General features: G+C 47.8%; 1 protein-coding gene across 3 annotated transcripts; it reads left to right on the forward strand.

The window, feature by feature from the left end:
- The first annotated feature begins 5,868 nt into the window (after window positions 1-5,868).
- On the forward strand, window positions 5,869-24,871 carry LOC145353598 (uncharacterized). 3 transcript variants are annotated; one of them, XM_080204351.1, is made up of 9 exons: window positions 5,869-6,155; window positions 10,777-10,836; window positions 13,476-13,532; window positions 14,767-14,835; window positions 15,879-15,957; window positions 16,842-16,920; window positions 18,674-18,740; window positions 21,295-21,443; window positions 23,162-24,871. In XM_080204351.1, exons 1-9 carry the CDS (start codon window positions 6,039-6,041, stop codon window positions 24,579-24,581), a joined length of 2,097 nt encoding a protein of 698 aa, XP_080060477.1. In that variant the 5' UTR covers window positions 5,869-6,038; the 3' UTR covers window positions 24,582-24,871. The 3 variants fall into 3 exon arrangements, with proteins under 3 accessions (XP_080060477.1, XP_080060479.1, XP_080060480.1); XM_080204354.1 differs by lacking the exon at window positions 5,869-6,155 and adding an exon at window positions 8,134-8,163; XM_080204353.1 differs by lacking the exon at window positions 10,777-10,836.
- Window positions 24,872-26,192: the final 1,321 nt, after the last annotated feature.

Below are 26,192 nucleotides of genomic sequence, written 5' to 3' on the forward strand. Positions count from 1 at the left end.
GTTCAAACAAATAAAGCAAACTAAGGTGGAAAGCGAGGAGGGAAACAATTCAAAACAAAATATGAAATGTAAAGGAAACTTCAAACATTAAACCAAAATGTGATGAAAGGGGGCCAATAATACACCACAACCCTGCGGTGCCCAACAAGCCTCAACGGTGCTCATGGACAGCACATGCTGTCCAGTGACACCCAGCCATGAATATACCTGCAGTATAGTTTAAAGTTTATTTATTAGTATCACAAGTAGGCTTACATTAACACTGCAGTGAAGTTACTGTGAAATTCCTCTAGTCACCACACCGTTGTTCGGGTACACTAAGGGAGAATTTAGCCTTGTCAATGCACCTAACCAGCACGTTTTTTGGAATGTGGGAGGAAACTGGATCACCCGGAAGAAACCCACGCAGGGAGAACATGCAAACACTGCCCAGGCAGTGACCCAAGCCGGGAATCGAACCCAGGTCCCTGGCGCTGTGAGGTAGCAGTGCGAGCCACTGTGCCACCGTACCGTCCATGGAGCAGACAGTTAGATCAGATGCCCCCCCTTGGCCACCCGTTCGCTGGATCTGGACCACATTTGGTTAGGCCCAGGAGCAGGTTCATGAGGAGTTCCTCCTGTTTCCCCCACCCTCCCCCTCCCCCGACCATCCTCTGCAGCTGATGTCTGTTGATGGGGCTGAAGTGAAAACATAATATTAATATAAGATTTTTCAAATGATTGAAATGGGAGAGCACGTAACATGGGCACGGTCCACGGACCCCACAAGACCACAAAAAGGGTAGGTTTCTGAGGAGCCCATGAACAAGTGCAGCTTCTGGTTGTGTGGGGCTGCTGCAAACACTACCCTCCACCCCAGGTCTCTGAGTCAATCTGTGCACAGCAAGGCCATGGAGGAACCTGGAGTGAAGGTTGTTAATTTTAAAATCAACGTGTTGCTTGACTGGGAGTCAGTGGAGATGAGTGAGACAACACACGACAGGTCAACAGCACTCAGTGCAAGGAAGAATAGGGTAGAGTTTTGGATGACCTCAAATTTATGGAGGTTAGAATGTGGCAGGTTAGACAGGACTGTGTTGGAATCGTCACTCCTAAGATAATAACCTCACAGATGAGGGTTTCAGCAGCAGATGAGCTGGGTGGGCAGCACAGTGGTACAGTGGTTAGCACTGCTGCCTCACAGCGCCACGGCCCCAGGTTCAATTCCAGCCTCAGGTCACTGTCTGTGTGGAGTTTGCACATTCTCCTAGTATCTGCATGTGTTTCCTCCGGGTTCTCCGGTTTCCTCCTACAGTCCAAAGATATCCAGGTTAGGTGCATTGGCCGTGCTAAAATGACCCTTAGTGTTAGGGGGACTAGCAAGGTAAATATGTAGGGTTACGGGATTAGGGCCTGGGTGGAATTGTGGTCAGTGCAGGCCTGATGGGCTGAATGGCCTCATTCTGCACTGTAGGGATTCTATGTTACTGATGGTGTGGATATGTGGTTGGTAACTCATCTTGTGATTGGATATGACACTGGGGTTGTGATGAGTCTGATCCAGCCTCTGTGATGAAGATGGAGATGGCTGAGGAAGTGAAACAACGAAGTAAAATTTATTTATTAGTCACTAGTAAGGCTTACATTAACACTACAATTAACTTACTGTGAATGCCCCCTAGTCGCCACACTCCGGAGCCTGTTCGGGGCAATGCGCCCTAACCAACACGTCTTTCGGACTATGGGAGGAAACTGGAGCACCTGGAGAAAACCCACGCAGACACGGGGAGAACGTGCAGACTCCACACAGGCAGTGACCCAAGCTGGGAATCGAACGTGGGTCCCTAGCTCTGTGATGCTGACCACTGTGCCACGGTGCTGCCCACAGATTTAAATCTTCTGGATGGTTACCAAATACTGGATGTTGTTTTAGCGTTCTGATAACTCAGCGACAGAAGGGAGAGGTGGTGAGGAGGTAAAGCTGGCTGTCATTAGTGTTCATGTGAAAATTAATGCTGTAATTTTGGATGGTAAAAATCATCCCCTCAAAAACTACACTGTTGTTGGTCCTAATGTCTCCACATGTGACTCAGTGTTAAATTGTTCCTGTGAAGCACATTCAGAGCTTCACTCCACAAAAATTATCATATAATTGTTACTTTTTGTTGGGAATATGGATGATGTCTTAAGTTTCCCCTAAAATTACAATCTTGCTTGGGAAGGTGTAGAAGGTGTGTGGTAATATAATCAGGGCCTAGTTTTAAGGCTGATCAAATTGGATCCTAAATTAAAGAATTGGGTATATTAAAGTCAAACCTCAGGCTGGCCAGATTTGATGTAAGTCAAATATACAAAGACACAGGAACATGTCTGGGCCTGACCCATCATTCACCCATCAAGGATCATTAGAAGATGTGGGGATGCGGGAGTTGGACTAGGGTCAGCACAGTATCTCACAACACCAGGTTAAAATCACCAGGACAAGTAAACCTGTTGGACGTTATTCTGATGTTGTGAGACTTCTTACTATTGTCAGAAGCCCAGCTTGGGCCAGACCTTCTGTCACTTCGAGTTCCTTCAGTTACCTTGTCTGACAACAGGTCACGTAAGCAACAGCATGGAGGTGGACAGCTGGCTCCGGTGTCCTGTCAGGCAGACATCAAGAAACCCACTGGGTATTGGGACCCCTCTCCTGAGACCTCACTGGCTGGAAATCAGAGAAGTTTCTGGAAAGGCTGGCAGGCAGGGGGATAAAGTTAAGCATCTCAGACACACCTGCAGTGAAGACTCAATGAGGGAGGTGACCTTGACTTTCCGGAAGACTGACCAGAGAAGGAGGAAGCTGCCGTCGAGACTCACCTTAGTGACAACGGAGCAGAGGGATTCAGAGAATCGGGTGCGCTGTTTAACCAAACCATCTTGGTGGGTAGTACACTTGAATCTAGGGTATCCTCCTGCTTTATGTGGGTAATTTAAGGGTTAATAGTGTTATTATTAATAAACTTATTGAACCTTTACTTGTATTTGTCCTTTGTCCATCTTCCAAATAAGGGCACCGGGGTAAAATTTTAAGTAAATAAACTGGTGGAAAGTATCTGAGAATTACAGGTACAATAAGAAGTGCGCTATGGGAAATTAACAGCCCAAAATGAGGTCATTCAGCCCATTGTGCATGTGCTAGCTCTTTGAAAGGACTATCCAATTAATCCCAGTCCCTCTGCTTTTTCCACATGGTGGTGATGCAAATTTTTATTTGAAGTTATTTATCCAATTCCCTTTCCAGAGTTACTATTGAATCTGCTTCCTTTTCAGGCAGTGGATTCCGGATCACAACAACTTTTTTTATTTATTCAGGGGGATGTGGGCATTGCTGGCTGGGGCAGCATTTATTGTCCATCCCTAATTGCCCTTGAACTGAGTCACTTGCTAGGCTGTTTCAGAGGGCAGTTAAAAGTCAACCACATTGTCGAGGCTTTGGAGTCACATGTGGGCCAGGCCGGGTAAGGATTGGCAGATTTCCTTCCCTAAAGGATGTTAGTGAACCAGATGGGATTTTACAACAATCAAAAATGGTTTACTGGGTCATCATTAGACTTCTAATTCCAAATGTTTATTGAATACTATTCTTTCACCATCGGCCATTGGATTCAAACCCAAGTAACCAGAGCATTACCACGAGTCTCTGGATTACTGGTACTGTGACAATACCACTCATCCCACTTGCTGCATTATAAAAAAAGTGTTTTTCTCATTCCCCCGCTCTGTTTTATTTTACCAAAGTCTCATAACTGAGAACAGTAGGTTTTTATCAGGCTAGGTATGAACCAGGGGATTACGATACAGATAAATCACCGTCTCACTGAATGTGGAACAGGCTCAAGAGACTGGATGGACTCCCTTGGCTCCAGATGATGTGTTCCCTGGTTCCCTACCCATTTACTCTACAGTTCAATGTATCTCTTCCAAGTAACATCAAAGGTGAGTTTGATCTTTAACAAAAGAACAAAAATGGATTCTAGTCAGTTAGACTGCACCCATTTTATTTTTCCATTGTAATCAGCACCCGCTATGGAATACCATATATACTTATATACCACTTTTAACAGACTTCAGAGCATAAACTTTAAGCCAATAAAGTACTCTTGGAGCGTGGCCTGTTGTAATATGAGAAATGCAGCAGCCAATTTGTGCACAGCAAGCTCCCTCAAACAGCCGTGTGACAATCTGTTCCCCTGTGATAATAGCAAAATACTGCGGATTCTGGAATCTGAAACAAAAACTGAAAATGCTGGAAAATCTCAGCAGTTTTGACAGCATCTGTAGAGAGAGAAAAACACTAAAACAAAGGCAAAATACTACAGATGCTGGCATCTGCTGTGACAAAGGATCATCAAGACTTGAAACGTTGGCTCCATTCTCTCCCCACAGATGCTATCAAACCTACTGAGATTTTCCAGCATTTTCTGTTTTTGTCCCTATGTGATGTTGACTGAGGAATAAATATTGATAAGGACACTGGCTAACTCCCCTTCTCTTTAACATAGTGCCACACTGGCTATTTTAACACCTGGAAAGGCAGATAGGGCCTTTGTATGGGACTATCAGCTTAGATAGTTGCGCTGAATCCCTGAACTGGAACTTGAACCCAATAACCTGTGACTCAGAAGCAAGAGCACGCCCAGAGAACGCCCAGCTGAGTCACACGCTGTAGCCATGAGATTATAAAAAAATCCTGCTGCACCAATCCCTCCTGAGTCACACTATATTGACATGGAACTGGTTCTATATTGACCTCACTTCAGTTTGGCTTGGGTTAAAATGCTGGAACTGCAACAAATCAGGAAGGCAGCTCATCATGTTCTCATCCATTGACTCTGTCTACGCTTCCCACTGCCTTGGAAAAGCAGCCAGCATAATTAGGGACCCCACGCACCCCGGACATTCTCTCTTCCAACTTCTTCTGTCGGGAAAAAGATACAAAAGGGTCACATACTAACTGACTGAAGAACAGCTTCTTCCCTGCTGCTGTCAGACTTTCGAATGGACCTATCTTGTGTTAGGTTGATCTTTCTCTACACCCTCGCTATGACTGCAACACTACATTCTGCACTCTCTCCTTTCTTTCTCTATGAACGGCATGCTTTGTATAGCGCACATAGAACATAGAGAACATAGAACATTACAGTGCAGTACAGGCCCTTTGACCCTCGATGTTGCACCGACTAGTGGATCCAATCTAATGACCCTCCAAACTAAACTATTCCAATATTATCCATTTGCCTATCCAATGACCATCTGAATGCCCTTAAAGTACAAGAAACAATACTTTTCACTGCATGTTAATACATGTGACGATAATAAATCAAATCAAATTAAATCAAGAAGGAAGAGAGCAGGGCCTGGGTGATAACTGCTGAACATTTAAACAAAAAAAAACAAATTTAATCAGTGCTGGAAAGTCTGATATTTCCCTCCACCCCTGAAATGGAAGCGGGGCAGTTGTTGTTTAGTTTTATCACTGGGTTTATTGTGCTCAGACAGACTGCAAATCCCTAAAGGCCAGTGAGTGACTCCAATTCAAAAATAATTCACCCACGTTGGCTATAGAAGGATTATTTTGTGGTGGGGTTGGCGGGGGGGGAAACGTGCAAGAGGTGACTGGCGCTTGTTAAATGCAACTTGTGTTTTTTTTTCCCCCACCACCCCACACCCAGCCACACCAATGTGTCCTCAAACAGTGCCCTAATTCAGAGTGTGTACAAACCAGGACCAAACGCTGAGCTAATTCTCCCCTCTGAAGCGGAGGAAGCTTTACAGGAGGCACTGGACTGAAGGGAAATCGAAAGAGAAAGGATTTGGGGCTGAGTTGTGGCTTCCTGTTTGACTGCTCTTTCCTCTCTGAGCCCGGGGGGCTGTGAAGTGAGCTGCCCCTCGCAGTCCCCTGTGTGAGCCTGAGCCCAGCTGCCCAGCGCTGCCACATCTGGGCAATCCCGGGGTATCGGTCCCTGTATCAGTGTCAGTGAGAGAGAGAGTCTCCGCTTTCTCTCTGCCAAAGGAAGATGCTGGGAAGAGACACGCAGTACGATTCCACTTGGGCAGAGAGCGAAGAGGAGCCGGAGCCTGAGCCCGCAGTGGGAGCAGCCTCCAGAGGCAGGGGATTACCATTGAAGAATGTGGTAAGAGGGGAGGGATGGATGGAGAGACTGGAATAGGGATGTGTGTGTGTGTGTGTGTGTGTGTGGGAGGGAGGGAGGGAGGAGGGGGTGGGGTGGGGGGGTTGTTATACTCAGAAACCAACCCCCACCCCAATCTCCCTCCTGTCTGATGACCACCCCCACAGGGTGACTTTGAGAGGGTGGGTTTGGATCTGACTCAGCACCGCAGCCAGTGATCCACAGCCCGGGCTCTGAAGCTGGGAGCTGTGGCCAGGCTTTGTGTCTGCACTGGAACCTTGTCAGGCCAGCAGGTTGCCATCTCTGTACAATGTTCCTCCTGAGCTTGGGCGAGCAGCAGCTCTGAGGCTGTGGCACTGCACAAGGTTGGGGGGGTGGGGGGTGGGTCCAGAATTGCCTACAAATCTCACAACAAAGACCTCAGAGAGGTTTGTGGTGGGTGAGCGAGGGAGGGAGGGAGGGAGGAGGGTCGTGCCCAGATCTCCTCCACCGTCTGACCCATCTGTGCCCAGAGCCGAGGGCAATTTGCTGCCACTCTGTGTTCTAAGATGGCTGATATTCCAATGTGCAGTCTGAGGGGGGGGGGGCTGGAGGAATTACTTGGAGGTTTGTACACCCCCTCCGATGTCTCTCGATGAGTTCAGCGCCTTCCCCAGTAATTTTATTTTATTTTATTTTAGTTGGTGGCAAGCCAGGGCTCTCCCACAAGTCCACAGATGTGTCTGGTCTTCAGGAACGCATGAGGACATTGCATTGTAGAATCCTTACCGTGCAGAAGAGGCCATTCAGCCCATCGAGCCAGTACCCACTCTCTGACAGACTGTCTTACCCAGGCCCTCTGCCCTGCCCTATCCGTCTAACCCCAGACATTTACCAAGGCTAATCCGCCTAACTGACACATCTTGGGGCATTAAGTGGCAAGTTAGAATGGCCAATCCATCCAACCTGCACAACCCCAAAGCATTTTCACTGTCTCCCTGGGAGTTTTTTTTTGTTTAAAGTTTATTTATTAGTCACAAGGAGGCTTACATTAACTCTGCAATGAAGTTACTGTGAAAATCCCCTCGTTGCCACGCTCTGGTGCCTGTACACTGAGGGAGAATTTAGCACAGCTATTGCACCCTAACCGGCACACCTTTCGGACTGTGGGAGAAAGCCAGAGCACTGGGAGGAAACCCACACAGACACGGGGAGAACGTGCAGACTCCACACAGACTGTGACCCAAGCCAGGAATCGAACCCAGGTCCCTGGCGCTGTGAGGCAGCGGTGCTAACCACTGTGCCATCGTGCAGCCACTGTTGGAAGCCAGTTAAAAAGCTTCCTCAATGTCAGGTTGTTAAATGGGCCGTGCCTAATGTATGTGAACAGTGGTTAAAATGAGTTGAAACCCAGGAAGGTTTAGGTGTGAGTTTGGTGTTTTTCTCTGGGCTTCGATTGTTTATGCTGATTCCCACCCATTTTCATTTTGATAAAGTTCACGGGGAGTTTGGGTAAAAGCTGATATTGGCAGGACGGGTACAAATACTAGATCTAAAATCTGGGTGACACCCAGGGAGGAAATTCCAGGCAACAGGAGGAGGTCATTCAGCCCCTCGAGTCTGTTCCATGCTAACAGAGATTGTTCCCATTGGTGGAAGGGTGGGGAAGCAGGTGACACAGGTTGAGGTGAATGGCCAAACAAAAGCCAAAGGCTTCATGAGGAATAACTTCCTTTTTCTGCAGCAAGTGATTAGATTTGAAATCCACCACGTGTGTGATGGAGACAGACTAATTAGGCCTTTCTTAGGCAGTGGAAAGAGGAGGCTTGTTGAGCTACAGGAAATCTGGTTGGATGAACACTGGTTAAGTTGTTCTTCAGCGAACCAGAGCAAACTTAAAATGTCTCCGATGCTGAAACCAGTTCTGTGATTCCAACAGAAGGAGGCCATTCAGCCCATGAACCTGCTATGTAGAAACAGGAGTAGCATCAATTCAAAAACATATATATATCTTGGGATGTGGGCATCACTCGTAAGTCTGGCATTCACTGGGCATGTCTCGGTTGGTGAGGAGGTGATGGGCATGCCTAGGTTGGTGAGGAGGTGATGGGCATGTCTAGGTTGGTGAGGAGGTGATGGGCATGTCTCGGTTGGTGAGGAGGTGATGGGCATGTCTCAGTTGGTGAGGAGGTGATGGGCATGCCTAGGTTGGTGAGGAGGTGATGGGCATGTCTCGGTTGGTGAGGAGGTGAGGAGGTGATGGGCATGTCTAGGTTGGTGAGGAGGTGATGGGCATGTCTAGGTTGGTGAGGAGGTGATGGGCATGTCTCGGTTGGTGAGGAGGTGATGGGCATGTCTCAGTTGGTGAGGAGGTGATGGGCATGCCTAGGTTGGTGAGGAGGTGATGGGCATGTCTCGGTTGGTGAGGAGGTGAGGAGGTGATGGGCATGTCTAGGTTGGTGAGGAGGTGATGGGCATGTCTAGGTTGGTGAGGAGGTGATGGGCATGTCTAGGTTGGTGAGGAGGTGATGGGCATGTCTAGGTTGGTGAGGAGGTGATGGGCATGTCTAGGTTGGTGAGGAGGTGATGGGCCACCTTCTCGAATTGTTGTTGGTGGTTTGTTGGAACTGATTGTTTCACTGGGGTAGTTAGGAGTTGTCCGTGTTGCTGTGGGGCAGGAGTATCTATAATTGCAGAGTGGGCAAGCATAGCAGCTTTCCTTCTCTGAGCCTGACCAATCTACCAACTTGACTATTACTAATGACCAACCTTTACTCCAGACATTTTTTTAAAACTGCATTTCAGTTCTCAATCTGCCGTGATGCAAAACAAACTCATGTTCAGGTCCCTGGATTTTGTTGATATCTTTTTGTCTACAAGAAATGACGGACACTCTGCAATCCATTCCAGATGTCTTCATGTGATGATGCTTGAAGAGACCGTTCACTGAGAGGCATGTTCTGCCCCAAGTGCTGTATATGAAGCTATTCAATAAACTCTTGAAGAGGAGATATTTGCAGAGTTATCGGAAAGGAGCAGGGGCAGTGGGACTCGTTGTGTTGGCTGTCTGAAAGAACCAGATATAATGGACCTAGTGATCTCTTCTGCTCTGTGTTAATGTTCAGTTTGGTAGCAAAAGGTCTTGTGTGAAAGCAAAATACTGCAGATGCCGGAATCTGAAACAAAAACAGAAAATGCTGGAAAATCTCAGCAGATCTGACAGCATCTGTGGAGTGAGGATAGAGCCAATGTTTCGAGTCTGGATAAGCCTCTGACGAAGGGTCATCCAGACTTGAAACATTGGATCTATTCTCTCTCAGTAAGAAGTCTCTCAACACCAGGTTAAAGTCCAACCAGTTTATTTGATAGTAAACCCCCAAGCTTTTGGAAACAGTGTTCCTTCATCAGGTGTGTGGAAGGTTCTGACCAGAGAAGGCATATAAAGACACACACAATCTACAGATTACTGATTAGAATGCAAGTCTTTACAGCTAACCTGCTGTGCAGACAATGTGAGTGGAGAGAGCATTAAGCATAGGTTAAAGGATGTGTATTGTCCCCAGACAGGACAGTAAGTGAGATGTTGCAAGTTCAGGCAAGTCATGGGGGGTTACAGATAGTGTGACATAAGAACATAAGAAATAGGAGCAGGAGTAGGCCATCTAGCCCCTCGAGCCTGCCCCGCCATTCAATAAGATCATGGCTGATCTGTCGTGTCTCAGTTCCACATTCCCGCCCTCTCCCCATAACCCTTAATCCCCTTGCCTATCAAAAACCTATAAACCCGCGTCTTCAAAATATTTAGCGAGGCAGCCTCCATCACTTCAACGGGCAGAGAATTCCAGAGATTCACCACCCTTTGAGTGAAGAAGTTCCTCCTCAACTCCGTTCTAAACCACCCCCCCTTTATCCTGAGGCTGTACCCTCTAGCCCTACTGTCCTTTCTGAGTGGGAAGAGTCTCTCCACCTCTATCCTATCCATCCCATTCATCATCTTATACGCCTCAATGAGATCTCCCCTCATTCTTCTAAACTCTAACGAGTACAAGCCTCGTTTATTCAGCCTCTCCTCATAGCTCAACCCCCTCATCTCCGGTATCAGCCTAGTAAACCTCCTCTGCACTCCCTCCAAGGCCAAAATATCCTTGCGTAAGTGCGGCGACCAAAACTGCACACAGTACTCCAGCTGCGGCCTCACCAGTGCCCTGTACAGCTGCAGCAAGACCTCCCTACTTTTATACATGAACCCAAGATCCCTGTTCAGGCCGTCCTCATGTGTGCGGAACTTGGCCAAATGGGCAAGATAAATGTAGAGGGATATGGGCCAAATGCGGGCAACTGGGACCAGCTTAGTGGTTTAAAAAAAAGGGCAGCATGGACAAGTTGGGCCAAAGGGTCTGTTTCCATGCTGTAAACCTCTGACTCTATAACTCCTGTTGTATCCTCTATCCTGTTCAACTTAGTCCCACAGCAGGAGATAATGTAAGGAAACCCCCTGGAGACAGCTGTGAAGTTACTGCTTGTCTTTGTGACTTGTACTTTGCACCGGTTTGAGAACAGGGAGAATAGATTTTGGCACTAAGCTTGTAACTCCTACTGGACTGGATGGCTGTCTCTTACTGTCTCTTAATTTACTGTTCTTCAGATTTATTTTCTGCAGTGGTTGTGGAGCCTAATCCTCTCCTATTTTTCGAAGTGGACCCAGGTGAGATGTTCTCTTTATCGTGCTTTTGTTTTGGAAGGACAAGCGGACTGGAAGAGAACCTTTAGATATTCACAATTCTCAGTCACTACCTGCATCTTCAGATTGCGGGTGTGGCCGTGAGCTACATTTCTATCACCCCCTTTCATAATTTTAGAGCATCTCAAAGTACTTCACAGACATTGAAGCACTTTGTGAAGCGCTGTTGCAATTTGGGAAATGTGGCAGCCAACCTGCACACAGCAAGATCCCACAAGCGACACTCAGATCTTGAAGGACATGGTCTTTCAGTGACGTTGACAGTCTGATTAATATTGACCGGGATACTAGGGATAATCCCACAGCCCTTCTTCAGAACAGTGACATTGTATCTTGTACTGAGTGGGGCTGTGTCATGCCTGGTATGAAAGGCAGCACCTCCCACTGTGCAGCACCCCCCTCAGTACTGCACTACGGAGTTACACCAGATTATGGACTTGAATCTCTGGAGTGGGACAACTTCAGACTAAGAGTACCTCCTCAGCCAAGCCTGCGAGCTAAGGAGAATTGGTGTGTAGGCTCAGATGTGAAGGGCAGCGGTTGGATTGAGGGACCAGAGTCCATCCAGTCCGATCAAACCCAGGAAGACAGGAGATTGAAAAGAGACTTGTGATTTGAGCCTCAATGATTTACAATTGACTTCCGCAAGGGGGCTGAGTGCAAGTTTGCCGATGATACCAAGCTGAGTGGCAAAGTGTGAGGCAGGTGCAGAAATTGCTGAGGGGAAAAGACAGGTTAAAGCGAGCAGGCAAGACGGTGGAAAAAAGCACACAGTGCGGTGAAATGTGAAATCATCCATTTTAGTGTAACAAAGATTCAGTGGATAGACTCCTGGGATGAAAAGATTGTCCTGAGGGGAGAGGTTGAGTCCGTTTTCTCTGGAGTTTAGATGAATGAGAGGTGATCTCATTGAAACAAAGAAGATTCTCCAAGGGTTCAGCAGGGTAGCTGTTTAGAGGCTTGTCTTGTAGGGCATTGGTGAGGCCGCAGCTGGAGTACTGTGTGCAGTTTTGGGCGCCGCACTTACGCAAGGATATTTTGGCCTTGGAGGGAGTGCAGAGGAGGTTTACTAGGCTGATGCCGGAGTTGAGGGGGTTGAGCTATGAGGAGAGGCTGAATAAACTAGGCTTGTACTCGTTAGAGTTTAGAAGAATGAGGGGAGATCTCATTGAGACGTATAAGATGATGAATGGGATGGATAGGGTAGAGGTGGAGAGACTCTTCCCGCTCAGAAAGGACAGTAGGACTAGGGGGCACAGCCTCAAGATAAAGGGGGGGCGGTTTAGAACGGAGTTGAGGAGGAACTTCTTCACTCAAAGGGTGGTGAATCTCTGGAATTCTCTGCCCGTTGAAGTGGTGGAGGCTGCCTCGCTAAATATTTTTAAGACGCGGGTTGATGGGTTTTTGATAGGCAAGGGGATTAAGGGTTATGGGGAGAGGGCGGGAATGTGGAACTGAGCAGCGACAGATCAGCCATGATCTTATTGAATGGCGGGGCAGGCTCGAAGGGCCAGATGGCCTACTCCTGCTCCTATTTCTTATGTTCTTATGTTCTTATGTTCTGTGGCTGGAGAGTCCTGTACAAGGATCATAGTCTCCAGCTAATGGGTTGACCAATTAAGGACTGGATGAAGAGAAACCTCTTTATTCAGAGGGTTACGAATCTTTGAAATTCTCCACCTTTTAGACTTGCGGGTGGTCAGTTTTTGAATATATTCAAGACTGAGCAACACATTTTCAGATTCTAAAGGAATGAGGAAAATAAGGAAGAATTGAGGAGCTCAGGATGTTGTACAGAGAGTGAAGTATTTCTGTAGTAAATTCACAATTATAATGTGGGAAAACAGGGAGCTAAATTCCCACAAACAGGATGATGATATTAGCCAGATAATCTTTCTGTGATGTTAACTAGGGGCTAAATGTTGAATCTTTGAATGGTTACAGTACAAAAGGAGGCCATTTGACCCATCGTGCCTATGCTAGCTCTCTGTTAGAGCAGCCCAATTCATCCCACTCTCCTGTTTTTTTCCCTGTAGCCCTGCAAATTTCTTCTGTTCATATATTTATCAAATTCCTCTTTGAAAGTTACAATTGATCCTCCCTCTACCCCACTCTTGGGCAGCACGTTACCAATCCTAACCACTCGCTGTGCCCTGTCACCATCTTTTGCCTACGTCTACTTGGTGTCCCTTGATTCTCCCCACCTCCTGCCCAGACCCCGCATCATTTTGAACGCTCGTTGAATCTTCTCTCAACCGTTTCATCTCCAAGGAGACCAAACCCAGCCTTTCCAATGTACCCACGTGTCTGAAGCGACATTGGTCAGGACATGACGTAGAATCCCTCGCTCTTTATTATAATGTAATGGGATGTCGATGTGAGGGGGTAGAAAGGGTTTTGGTTTAAAACTAATCCAAAAGATGGTGCCTCCAGTAGCGCAGCACGGTTTGTAGGTGGGGTGGCGGTAGGTGTTTGATAAATGTGTATACAACTCATTTTACCCACACGTGGTTTGAGTCCCTATCACTGTCATCAAGACTGAAGCTTGTCAGAAATTTCTGTTCAAAAACATTGGACCAAAGTCCCTTTGTCTTACTTTACAGAAAAATCGTCAGGACTCGGAGTTCAGACCTGCAGAGAGGAGGAACCATCCAAAATGTGTAGGTATCTCACTCGTGTTCTGTGAGATAGTTGTGGGTGTGTGTATGCCTTTCCTAAAATCATTCATGGGATACGGGGTGCCATTGGCTAGACCAACATTTATTTGCCCACCCCTAATTGCCCCTGAGTCGCCTCCTTTAACCGCTGCAGTGCATGTGGTGTGGGTACTGTTGTGTATTCTGCTGCTGGGGTGTATCCCAAGAACTGACTCCACAGAGAGACATCAGGGAAACACAGAGATTGTATTAGAGATCTCACTTGCTCCACTCTCCAACTCCTCCTGCTCCCCTAGGGCAGTCCCTGGGAAGAACTCCAAGGGTCACATGACCTGCTCCCTTAAAGGGCTACGTACCCAACAGACACAACAGCTACCCACCTCCCCCCACCCCCCCCCACCCCCAGGGAGGGAGTTCCAGGATTTTGAGCCAGTGACAGTGAAGGAGCAGCGATATATTTCCAAGCCAGCATGGTGAGTGACTTGGAGGGGAACCCCCGGCTGGTGGTGTTCCCATGTGTCAGTGCCCTCGCCCTTCTCAGTGTTAGAGGTCACAGATTTAACGTTTGACTCATGTCTGTATTTGGAGCTAAAACCCAACAACAGAAATAATCCTGCTTTCGAAGAAGCAGAAACGTCTGAAAGGATGAGAAAGTTAGGTGTCAGAAACTTTATTTAGCCTCTCCCCTACTGCCTAGTCTCAAAATACAGGTTTTCCAGGACAGGGGTCATAGTTTGAGGACCAGGGGGTAAATCTTATTGTACTGTCCTGTAGTAATCTGTGATTCTGGGTGGGATTAGCTGGGCAGGTCAGGGTATTTCTTGCCTCGGTGCAGACTTGATGGGCCAAAGGTCCTCTCCTGCCCTGTGATTCTGTGAACTGGGGTGAGGAGAAATTCCTTCGTCCACAGAAAGTAGGTGAGGCCAAAACATTGTGTGATTTCAAGAAGAAATTAGATATAGCTGTTGGGGCTAAAGGGGTCAAGGGATGTGGGGGGAAGGGGAGAGATCAGGATATTGAATTTGATGAATGGCGGAGCAGGCTTGACGGGCTGAATGGCCTCCTGCTTCTAGTTCCTGTGTTTGTATGTCACCTCCTCTAGGCTTGGCTTCTCCTCCTGGGCTGATGTTTCATTCCAGACTGAGGCCTGCTGCTTAGTTCCGAGGCTCCTGTTAGATCTATTTGTGCAGTAGATGTGTGGTGGGAGTGGTAAACTGTGAGTGTTTGCTCATTTCAGGACATGCCATCTCGATCTCGAAACTGGAGAGCAGCAAAGGACCTCCAACGCTACCGGCACGGTTACCCTGTGAGTATGAGACAGAGCGACAGATAGCTGTCTCTGGCGGTTTGGACCATTGGCTGTTTCTCTGCCTGGGATTCAGGTTTGAGCTGGTTAACAAGGTCTCTTGCAGCACTGAGGGAGTGCCACCCGTCAGCCAACAGGCCAAGGCTTAATCTTGTTTTATTTTACTTAGAATTTACAGCACAGAGACAGGCCATTTGGCCCAAATGGGCTATGCCAGTGTATTTACTCCAGATTTTCACTAGCTTAGGATAATGTGTGGGTGACAAGCCCTCATTCAGCACTCCTGCCCTTGCTGACTATGTTGAGTGGACAGTTCAAACCCTTGCTCGGATCCCATTGAAACCCATTGGCTCTTTTCCCTTTCTCATAAGATTGTCAGTAAATCACAGGCGTTCACAGTGTCTGTGTCAGAAGCTTTGTCCCTTAATGATATGTGAATAAACACTGAGGCAGTGGAAAAAAAAACTTCAAAGAAACAGCACATTGTTACAATATAATAGAGATGTCCATCAAACAAAGCTTTCTATCCCTACTACGTTTGCTTGCTGAAATCTAAATTGTAGTGACCATTCTTGGAACTCAGCCGGGCATTCATAATGAGGCCACCTGTTCAGCCTGCTTTTGTTAAAACAGTTGCCAGATGGTGTCATTATGACTGAGTGGCTGACTCCAAGAATGATCTTGTGATAATCTGCTTTCTCCTTGAGACAAATCTGTAGGGTTAGAAAATTTCCCAACCCGACCTCCGCCATACAAATCCAGTCCCATAACTCTTTCTCTCCAATGTTGCTGCCAGATCTGCTGAGTGTTTCTAGCCTTTCCTGTTTCCACCAATCATTTTCTCCTCCGTGTGTTTCTCAACTTCCCTTTTCGTGCCTCTTTGCTAATTTCCTCTTTGTGGTGGCGACCTCCACATTCTCAGCAGTCTGTTTGTGAGGATGTTTCTCCTGAATTCCCTGTTGGAATTGGAAATGATTACATGGGCAGCTTCAGTGTTAAAGCCAGCTGTTTCCCCACATTGATCAGTCTCCTATTCCCAACAGGATTTGGATGATAAAGTAAGGAATCACGACAACACCAACTTCAAGTTCTACATGAACGAAAAGCTCTCTCAGCCAGACGGTAAGAACTTGCCAGCTGATTCTTTTTATTCCCTGCCATTGGGAGACCTCCCTGGCTTCGATACAGATAGGGATCGTGAAGCCTTTTCTGTTCACCTGAGTGGGCGGATGGGACTCCGTTTAATGACACCTCTAACAGTGCAGCACACCCTCAACACTGCACTGGAGATGTCAATCTCAAATCTGTGCTTAAGCTAAACAGGGTGGCACAGTGGGTTAGCACTGCTGCCTCACAGTGCTAGAGACCCGGGTTCGATTCCCACCTTGGGTCACTGACTGTGTGGTGTTTGCACGTTCTCCCTGTGTCTGCATAGCTTTCCTCTGGGTGCTCCGGTTTCCTTCCACAGGAGGATGAGCGAATCAGGTGGATTGGCCATGCTAAGTTGCCCCTTAGTGCCAGGGGGACTAGCTAGGGTAAATGCATGGGGTCATGGGAATAGATGGGTGGGATTGTAGTCGGTGCAGACTCGATGGGCCAAATGGCCTCCTTCCATACTGTGGGATCTATGATTCTAGGATGTGATCCCGGAGCAGGTCGTGACCCCAGAGTGTTAGGCACTGAGTCAAGATAAAGCCTCATTTCCATCTCGCATCCAATTGTTGTCCTTCTGCAGACTTTCAACCTTGTTCCCGGTGGATACAGCTTGTCAGACTAATCTCACTGAGGATCTTTGCAGCTAATAAGAAATTTCTAATACCAGTTATGAGTTACATTTTGACCTGTATCCAGAGGTGTAAGATATGGAAGGGATTACAGTTCCCATTCTCCTGATATCTACCCACATACAGTCCAACTGAATCTGTTAGACATTTCAAACAGTTTGGTTCCTTTTTAGCTCCCAGGTACCCATTGGTGGATTAATTTTAATGTCTTTCCTCTTCTAGAGTGGACAATAGAGGAAATGATTACAAATTGGAAAGGGAAATATGACCAGTTGGAGCGGAACCATTCCTACATCCAATGGTATCTCTTTTTTCTACTTTGGCGCATTTGGTTTATAAAGGGTTAAAGGGGTTAAGGGTCAGCTGAGGTGCTTTTCTTTTCAATTACACTTTCTTAAAAACAAACGTTTCTAAGGATTTGGCAGATAGAGTGTGTGACCTGGTTCAGCACCAATGAGACCTCCTTGCCCTGTACTGTTACAAGGTCGCACTGGGTTAATAGAATAGTTAAACAAATGCTTGGATAACTTTCTTTGTAAATCGGGGCATTGAAGACAAAAAAAGCAAGTTGTGCTAAATTTTACAAACCAATGATTAAGCCTCACGTGGAGTATTGTGTACAATTCTGGTCACCAGTTTTTAGAAAGGATGTCACGTTGGGACAGTATAGTGGAGGTTTACCCAGATTTGATCATGTCTGAGAGACATCAGTCATGTGGAGAGGATAGAGACAGGGATGTTCTCCTTTGGGCAGAGGGCTTACAGAGAGACTAAAAGGTGTCTCAGCACACTGATTACCAGTGCTGCTGCCTCACAGCGCCAGGGACCCGGGTTCGACTCCCGGCTTGGGTCACTGTCTGTGTGGAGTTTGCACATTCTCCCCGTGTCTGCATGGGTTCCCTCCCACAGTCCAAAGATGTGCAGATTAGGTGGATTGGCCATGCTGAGTTGACCCTTAGTGTCAGGGGGACTAGCTAGGGTAAATGCATGGGGTTATGGGGATAGGGCCTGGATGGGATTGTGGTCGGTACAGACTCAATGGGCCGAATGGCCTCCTTCTGCACTGTAGGGGATTTTATGTGTTTAGACTACGAGGGGGTTTGATAGTGTGAGTAAGGAGAAACGCTTGTGCAGCAGGCGTGGAACCGGAGGTTACGGGAAAAGGCTACAATGAAAGATGAAACTGGATTGTTCTATCCAAGAACCAGCACAGGCTCAATGAGCTCAATGATGTTCTTCTCTGCTTGAAGACTCTATGATCTACAGGATGACCATGACAAATCCCACCCTCACCACCATCACTCTAATGGAGTGCATCATCGAATCTTCATGCTGCCATTATCAGAGTTGTACATTGATGGATATGTTTATTATTCATTGTTAGGGCGTGAGCTGCCTGGGCTGACATTTATCATCCAAACCTGTTTGCACCATTGAGAAAATGGTGGTGAGCTTCTTGAACCTGCTGCACTCCCTGTGGTGTAGCTGTTAGGGAGGGAGTTCCAGGATTTTTGACCCAGTGACAGTGAAGGAACGGTGATATATTTCCCAGTCAGGATGGTGAGTGACTTTGAGGGGAACTTCCAGGTGGTGGTGTTCCCAGGTATCAGCTGCCCCTGCCCTTCTAGATGGTACAGGTTCCTGTCGAAGGAGATGTCGTAGATGGAACACGTTACAGCCATTGTGCATCCGTGGTGGGGAAATGAATGGTTAAGATGTATGGGGTGGCAATCAGGTGGGCTGTTTGTCCTGGATGGTGCTGAACTTGTGTGTTGTTGGAGCTGAACTCATCCGGGTAAGAGGAGCGTATTCCACTGCATTCCTGACTTACGCTTTGCAAAAGGTGGGCAGGCTTTGTGGAGTCAGCACATGAGTTACTCTCTGCACAATTCCCAGCCTCTGACCTGCTCTTGTAGACACGGTATTTATATGGCTAGTCCAGTCCAGTTTCTGGTCAGTGGTAACCAACCCCCCCTCCCATTTTCTGAATCACAAAGTTTTCCAGGCAATTTTGGAGCTGTCCTCATCTCTAACCATTTGGCTTGTGATTTTAGGCTGTTTCCATTGCGTGAGCCTGGAATGAATTGGTATGCCAAGGAACTCACAAAACAAGAAATTGAGGTATGTATCGAGGGAAGGAATTGCTCAGTGTACAGATCTCCGTCTGACTCAGAGACTAAATATTCCTGATATTTGGAAAGACCGCTCTAACTATCCAAGCCTACAGCACAGAAAGAAACGATTTGGCCAATTGTGCCATTGAAAGAGATATCCAATTAATCCCGCTTTCCTTGCTCTCTCCCCCAGTTCCGTAAATCTTTCCTTTTTCAAGTATTTTTCCAATTCTCTTTTGAAAGTTCTTATTGAATCTGCTGTCACCAACCTCCCATCCAGCCCATTCCAGATCATCCAAACCTGGGACTTTGAAGGAGTTCACTTCATTTCACCCCCCCAAGTACAACAAACAATAGAATGGCAAGGATAAAAGCAAAACACGGGGAGAAGAGAAACGTAGGACTTTGGAGCAACACCTGATGAGATAATACCCAATGTGCTTAGAACATAGAACAGTACAGCACAGAACAGGCCCTTCGGCCCTCGATGTTGTGCCGAGCTATGTCCGAACCCAAGATCGAGCTATCCCACTCCCTATCATTCTGGTGTGCTCCATCTGCCCATCCAATTAAGCTTCTTTAAAGTTTATTTATGAGTGTCACAAGTAGACTTACATTAACACTGCAATGAGGTTACTGTGAAAATCTCTGAATGGCCACACTCTGGGGCTTGTTTGGGTGCACTGAGATTGTGGTTTCAACTCCACTTTCCTGATATGGTGGGGGTGCGTGGGAGGGGAGATGGGGTGTGTGGGGGTGGGAGGGGTGGGGTGGGGGTGGGAGGGGTGGGGTGGGGGTGGGATATGTGTGTGGCCGACAGGATAGTGGAGTTCAGCCCACAACCAGATGGACCATGGTCTTATTGAATGGCGGAGCAGGCTGAAGGAGCTGAATGGCCTGCTCCTACATCCCATGTTGCCCACTGTTTTGTTTACTGTACCATGGAACATGTAGAAAACTGAAAAGGTCACAGCTTCCAAAAGTTAATTAGTATTTGATGAGATGGGATCCACTGGTGTTGTATTTTTTTGAAACTTTACATTCTGCGTACAGTCAGGGTTGGCACGGTGGTGCAGTGGTTAGCACGCCAGGGACCTGGGTTCAATCCCGGCCTCGAGTCACTGTCTGTGTGGAGTTTGCATGTTCTCCCCGTGTCTGCGTGGGTTTCCTCTGGGTTCTCCAGTTTCCTCTCACAGCTCAAAGTTGTGCGGGTTAGGTCGATTGGCCATGCTAAACTGACCCTAGTGTCAGGGGATGTGTAGGTCAGAGGGATTAGCGGGGTAAAATGTGTGGGGCTGTGTGATAGGGCCTGCGCTGGGATTGTTGTTGGTGCAGACTCAATGGGCCGGATGGCCTCCTTCTGCACTGTAGGGTGTCTATGTCTATGATTAAAAAAGACTTTCTTTAAGGAGATGCCAGAGTGAAAGCCACTTTGTGAAAATCACATTGTGAGCTGTCTGCATCCCCAGCGTAACTACATGGATCCTGGATGGATAGAGACCAACTCTGGCTAACATTTCTTAGCTTCCTGAGAAAATGAGCAACTCCGCATTGCTGTGTGTTATTCTCTGTATCACTGTGGACCAAATTTAGCATTTAGACAGTTATATGGGTAAGATGGGTATAGAGGGATATGGCCAATCGTGGGCAATTGGGACTAGCTTAGAAGTAAAAACTGGAGGGCATGAATAAGTTGGGCCGAGGGGAGTGTTTCCATGCTGTAAACCTCTATGACTGTAAATTGTGTTTTTATTATTCATTCACTGGATTTTAGCATCATTGGCAAGGCCCATGGCTTACTGCCCACGGCTCTGTTTTAATATTCCCCATCTGGGATGGGGTTTGCTAATTCTGCTCAGATGGGGAATTGAACCAAGATCTTTATTGATCGATCTTGTTTGTATTGACACAGGGTCTCTTAGCCTCTCAGCAATTGGTCATTGCCTCGAGATTTGATGGTGCCTTAGCCAATGAAAAGTACATGATCAGTCAAGACAAGGAGTTGCTTTTAATTAATTTGTGAGATGTGGGCATCAGTGACGATGCAACCAAATCCTTCACAAGACGGTGGTGAGCTGCCTCCTTGAACCACCGCAATCCATGTGGTGTAGGTACACCCACAGCGCTGTTAGGGAAGGAGGTCTAGGATTTTGACCCAGCAGCAGTGTAGGAATGGCGGATGTGTTTCCAAGTCAGGATGGTATGTGGCCTGGAGGGGAGGTGGGGGGAGTTCCCGTGTATCTGCTGCTCTTGTCCGTGTCTGAAAGGTGCTGTCGAAAGTTGAGTTGCTGCAATGCATCTTGTAAATAGTGCACATGGCAGCGACCATGTGTCAGTGGGGGAGGGAGTGAATGTTTACGGTGTGAATGGAGGGGGGGTCAGTCAAGCAGGCTGCTTTGTCCTGGATGATGGATGGATTGAGTGTTGTTGGGGATGTCCACACCCAGGTGAGGAGGGGGAACATTACACCTGTTATTCCCTGAGTTGCTGGAATGGATTGTTTTTTTTTTAAAATCAACTACTTTTTATTCACAATTCTTTAACTATTTCACTATCAACAGTTATTCAAAGAATCTCATGATGCTAAAAGGAGGCTGATTGAAGCTTACAAAATGATGTTGGATTTTTATGGCATTAAACTGATAAGTGTGAAAACTGGAGCAGTGAAACGAGCCAATCACTGGAAACAGCGATTCAGCAACCTCAACCAGTGAGTGTAATTTGTATTTATATAGCACCTATCGGGATCACAGTGCCAAAGAGCTTTATAGATAATCAGGTTCTTTATATAGTGCTGTAGTCTCTGTGTTTGAATGGGAAATGCCCCAGTCAATTTACACCCTGTAACATCTCACATTAACATTAACAGAAAAGAGCAGATCGCAGCACCCCCTCCGTACTGCCCCCTCCTCCGACAGGGTGGCACCCCCTCCGTACTGCCCCCTCTGACAGGGTGGCACTCCCTCCGTACTTCCTCCTTTGACAGGGTGGCACTCCCTCTGTACTGTCCCCTCCGACAGGGTGACACTCCCTCCGTACTGCCCCCTCCTCCGACAGGGTGGCACCCCCTCCGTACTGCCCCCTCCGACAGGGTGGCACTCCCTCTGTGCTGCCCCCTCTGACAGGGTGGCACTCCCTCCGTACTGCCTCCTCTGACAAGGTGGCACTCCCTCCGTACTGCCCCCTCCGACAGGGTGACACTCCCTCCGTACTGCCCCCTCCGACAGGGTGACACTCCCTCCGTACTGCCCCCTCCGACAGGGTGACACTCCCTCCGTACTGCCCCCTCCGACAGGGTGGCACTCCCTCCGTACTTCCTCCTTTGACAGGGTGGCACTCCCTCTGTACTGCCCCCTCTGACAGGGTGGCACTCCCTCTGTACTGCCCCCTCCGACAGGGTGGCACTCCCTCCGTACTTCCTCCTTTGACAGGGTGACACTCCCTCCGTACTGCCCCCTCCGACAGGGTGGCACTCCCTCCGTACTTCCTCCTTTGACAGGGTGGCACTCCCTCCGTACTGCCCCCTCTGACAGGGTGACACTCCCTCTGTACTGCCCCCTCCGACAGGGTGGCACTCCCTCTGTACTGCCCCCTCCGACAGGGTGGCACTCCCTCTGTACTGCCCCCTCCGACAGGGTGGCACTCCCTCTGTACTGCCCCCTCCGACAGGGTGGCACTCCCTCCGTACTTCCTCCTTTGACAGGGTGGCACTCCCTCTGTACTGCCCCCTCTGACAGGGTGGCACTCCCTCTGTACTGCCCCCTCCGACAGGGTGGCACTCCCTCTGTACTGCCCCCTCCGACAGGGTGGCACTCCCTCCGTACTTCCTCCTTTGACAGGGTGGCACTCCCTCTGTACTGCCCCCTCTGACAGGGTGACACTCCCTCTGTACTGCCCCCTCCTCCGACAGGGTGACACTCCCTCCGTACTGCCCCCCTTGACAGGGTGGCACTCCCTCTGTACTGCCCCCTCTGACAGGGTGGCACTCCCTCAGTTCTGCTTTTGTTTTTATTTCCAAGTCGGTGTTTAGGAATCTGAAGCCACAAGGTTTGGACCCTGAGCCCAGAATGTTGCCAACTTCTGCTAGCGACAACAACTCGCAGTTTTATAGCACCTTTTGACACAGTTAAACATCCAAATACGCTTCACAGGAGTGTCATCAGGTAAACTGACACTGAAGCCAAGTGGAGATATTCGGACAAGTGAGAGAATGATTTGGGGAGAGATGGTGAGAAGCAGACAGGATTTGGGAAGGAACTTCATTTCTTCAAAGCTGAACTTTTAAAACATGTCCCCCAACTTCTCCTGACTTTTGGGGGTCTGTCCCTTCACTTGGATCAGCAGTGGGGCCAGGATGCTGTCCTGGTGATTGGGGTCGCTGGTGTTACAGGATTTTATTGTTGATTTTACTTCTCGTTCCCTTTTCAGGCGCATGCACAATAATCTCCGTATCACTCGGATACTGAAGTGCCTTGGAGAATTGGGCTTTGAACATTACCAGCCACCATTGGTGAAGTTTTTTCTGACAGAAACTCTGATACGTAACCAGTTGCCCAATGTTAGAGAGAGTGTCCTGGATTATTTTCTTTACACCATTCGGAACAAATCTGAGAGAAGGAAGTTGATAGTCTTTGCACAGGTGCACTATAAACCATCTTCAGAGTTTGTCTGGGGTCCTCCCAAGGGGACGGAAGGCCGATACAGCCATCTCCTTAAAGAACTACAGAAGGAAGGGGAGGAAGCAGGGACTGAGGATTCATCCGATGAAGACGCATTGGCTAAAGACGAGGAAAGTAATAGTTTGCCACCAGCGACAGACGAAGGAAGAAGCTCAAAACAGAGGCGCCTGATGGGTCAAAGCTCCTCCGACTCAAGGGAGAAGAGCACAAACTGTGTGAAAGACACAAAGGAAGGATCTGAGGATCATACGGAAACTCAGAAGCCAGATGATTCCACAAGTCAGGAGGAGGACAGTGCCAGAACAAAGAGTGACCTTGTTGAGAAATTTCCAGTCCCAGAAGATAACCAAAAAGGAAATATTGAAAAACAAGCAGGAGGAGAGGTCACAGGAAGCGTTATCACAGGAGACTTCATCAGGGGAGACGTTGGCACAGAAGGCGTTGGCTCGGAAGGTGTGGAAAGGCAAAACATGGAGGAACTGGTGCAAGTACCAAACAGTCCAACCAAACATGAGGACATTGAAGATGGCCCGAACGTACAAGAAGATACAAGTGAAGGTACCCATGAAGAAGGAAAGGAATCAAAGGAAGAATTGCTGTCTTCAGGAGAAGCTGAACCGTTGACCAATGAAGAAGATCAGCCTGTAACCGAAGGGAAAGCTGTGAATAAAACAACAGAAGAAGCTGATGAGTTGCAATGTGGCGTCACTGAAGCAGCAACAGGAGAAAGTAATACTGGGAAACCAGCAACGAGAGAGCCCAAGGAAATGGTTCAACCACAACCTCTCGCCACAGGGGAAGATAAACCCGCACCAGGAGAAAGTACAACTGGGAATATAACAAATGAAGATCTGGATGAGGTTGCTGGGTCAGAACTAGGTGCCACAGAAAAAAATAAATTTACAAAAGAAGAAGGAAAAATCAAGGTTATGGAAATAGAACAGAGTAACAAGTCAACGGAACCGGAAGGTCAAAGTAAACCTGATTCCCAAAGGAAGGTTGTGAGTTCTGCTGGAGATGAAAGTGAGCAAATGGAAGAAATGGAAACTGAAGAGGTGGGAGTGGGATATCCAATGAAAGATCCTGAGGGAAAGGGTGTTGAAATGGAGACAGAAGCTAATAAGCTTGGCGGGGAGGGAGAAGACATAGAAATGGATGATGGGCAATAAGTACCTCAATACTAACAGCGCGGCCACAGCTTATCAGTTCAATATCTTGCTGTGTTGTGAAGCATCAGGAAACTACTTTGAACACGAGCTCTGAGTGTGGCATCAATAACAACAACTTCCCAGACAGCTGGCTACACTTTTCCAAACATCTGGGGACAAAGAGAGTAAATTACCTCATGTAACTACCATGGACCTTCTAATGCCACGTACTAACTGGTATTAAAGGCTAGCAGCTGGTGTGCATGTGTATATATAATATTCGACTTTTTAAATAAAGCTCTGATGGCTGATGAAGTTCAATAATAAATATTTTGTGCCACATTCCAGTCCTCTTTACCCCCAGTCTGGATGCAGCATTTGTGATGGGAGCTGACGACAATCGTTTTATTGTCTTTGAGGTTCTTGCCCACCTCTCCTGAAGCTCGAATCTGGGGATGAAGATGGAACGAGGACCAGGATCCCAGGTCATCTCCGCGACCTTGTTCATTACCATATTGAAACACTGTCTTTAATTTAGTTAAAGCATTTCACAAGAGCTTGACACTGCCACACCTAAGATGTTCAGATAGGGTGACCAGAAGCACATTCTGTGGCAGGTTTTAAGGAGTGTCTCTAAGGAGTAGAGAGGTTGAGGGAGGGAATTGCAGAGCTTGGGGGCCCAGGAAGCTGGAAACAGGACAGCTATCATTAAGCTAAGCAGCCGCTCTCCATGAGGATGAGGCGGGAAGCTATTCTACAGACCATGTCCTGCGACTTGACCCAGTTCCAGCAATATTCTGGTGCACAGCAACCGGGATCAGGAATGCTGGATGTTTGGGAAGAGTGTCCCACTGGCTGCTGTAACGAGCCAGTAAGGTGTCTGTCTAATTAGAGGAAATGAAACTTCTTGAAACAGTGTAGACATTGGCTAGGATTGTCCGTTCCTGTTTTGGTCAGGAGGGTTTAGTGATGGAGTGGAATCTCTTGTGATGTAAAGACGTGACACAGTGGTTAGCACTGCTGCCTCAGCACCAAGGGCCTGAGTTCAATTCTGGCCTTCGGTGACTGGGGGGAATTTGCACATTCTTAGGGCAACACAGTCTCGCGATGGTTAGCACTGCTGCCTCACAGCGCCAGGGACCCAGGTTCAATTCCAGCCTTGGGTGACTGTGGAGTTTGCGCGTTCTCCCCGTGTCTGCGTGGGTTTCCACTGGGTGGTCCGGTTTCCTCCCACACTCCAAAGATATGCAGGTTAGGTTAATTGGCTGTGCTAACTTGACCCTTAGTGTCAGGGGGACTAGCGGGGTAAAGTAAAGTTTATTTATTAATTATAAATAAGGCTTACATTAACCCTGCAATGAAGTTACTGTGAAATTCCCCTATTCGTGGGGTTACAGGAGCGCCTGGGTGGGATTGTTGTTGGTGCAGACTTGATGGGCTGAATGGCCTCCTTATGCACTGTAGGGACTGCATGGTTCTATGATTGTCCCCTCCCTCTGTATGGGACATAGCACACTTCCTAACACTGAACATAAGGGACATCTTTTGAATACATTATCATCTCTAATCAGGCTTCAACACCTGAATCAAACCCCACACCCCTGCACACTCTCCCCCACCGCCCCCCCCCCC

Source organism: Carcharhinus amblyrhynchos, chromosome 16, assembly GCF_965287045.1.
Source record: "Carcharhinus amblyrhynchos chromosome 16, sCarAmb.v2.hapA, whole genome shotgun sequence".
Classification (NCBI taxonomy): domain Eukaryota; kingdom Metazoa; phylum Chordata; class Chondrichthyes; order Carcharhiniformes; family Carcharhinidae; genus Carcharhinus; species Carcharhinus amblyrhynchos.

Coding starts and splice junctions, on each gene's coding strand:
- LOC145353598 (XM_080204351.1), top strand. CDS start 6,039: ATGCTGGGAAGAGACACGCAGTACGATTCCACTTGGGCAGAGAGCGAA. Junction 13,533..14,766: donor GGAGGAACCATCCAAAATGT/GTAGGTATCTCA, acceptor TGCTCATTTCAG/GACATGCCATCTCGATCTCG. Junction 16,921..18,673: donor AACCATTCCTACATCCAATG/GTATCTCTTTTT, acceptor TTGTGATTTTAG/GCTGTTTCCATTGCGTGAGC.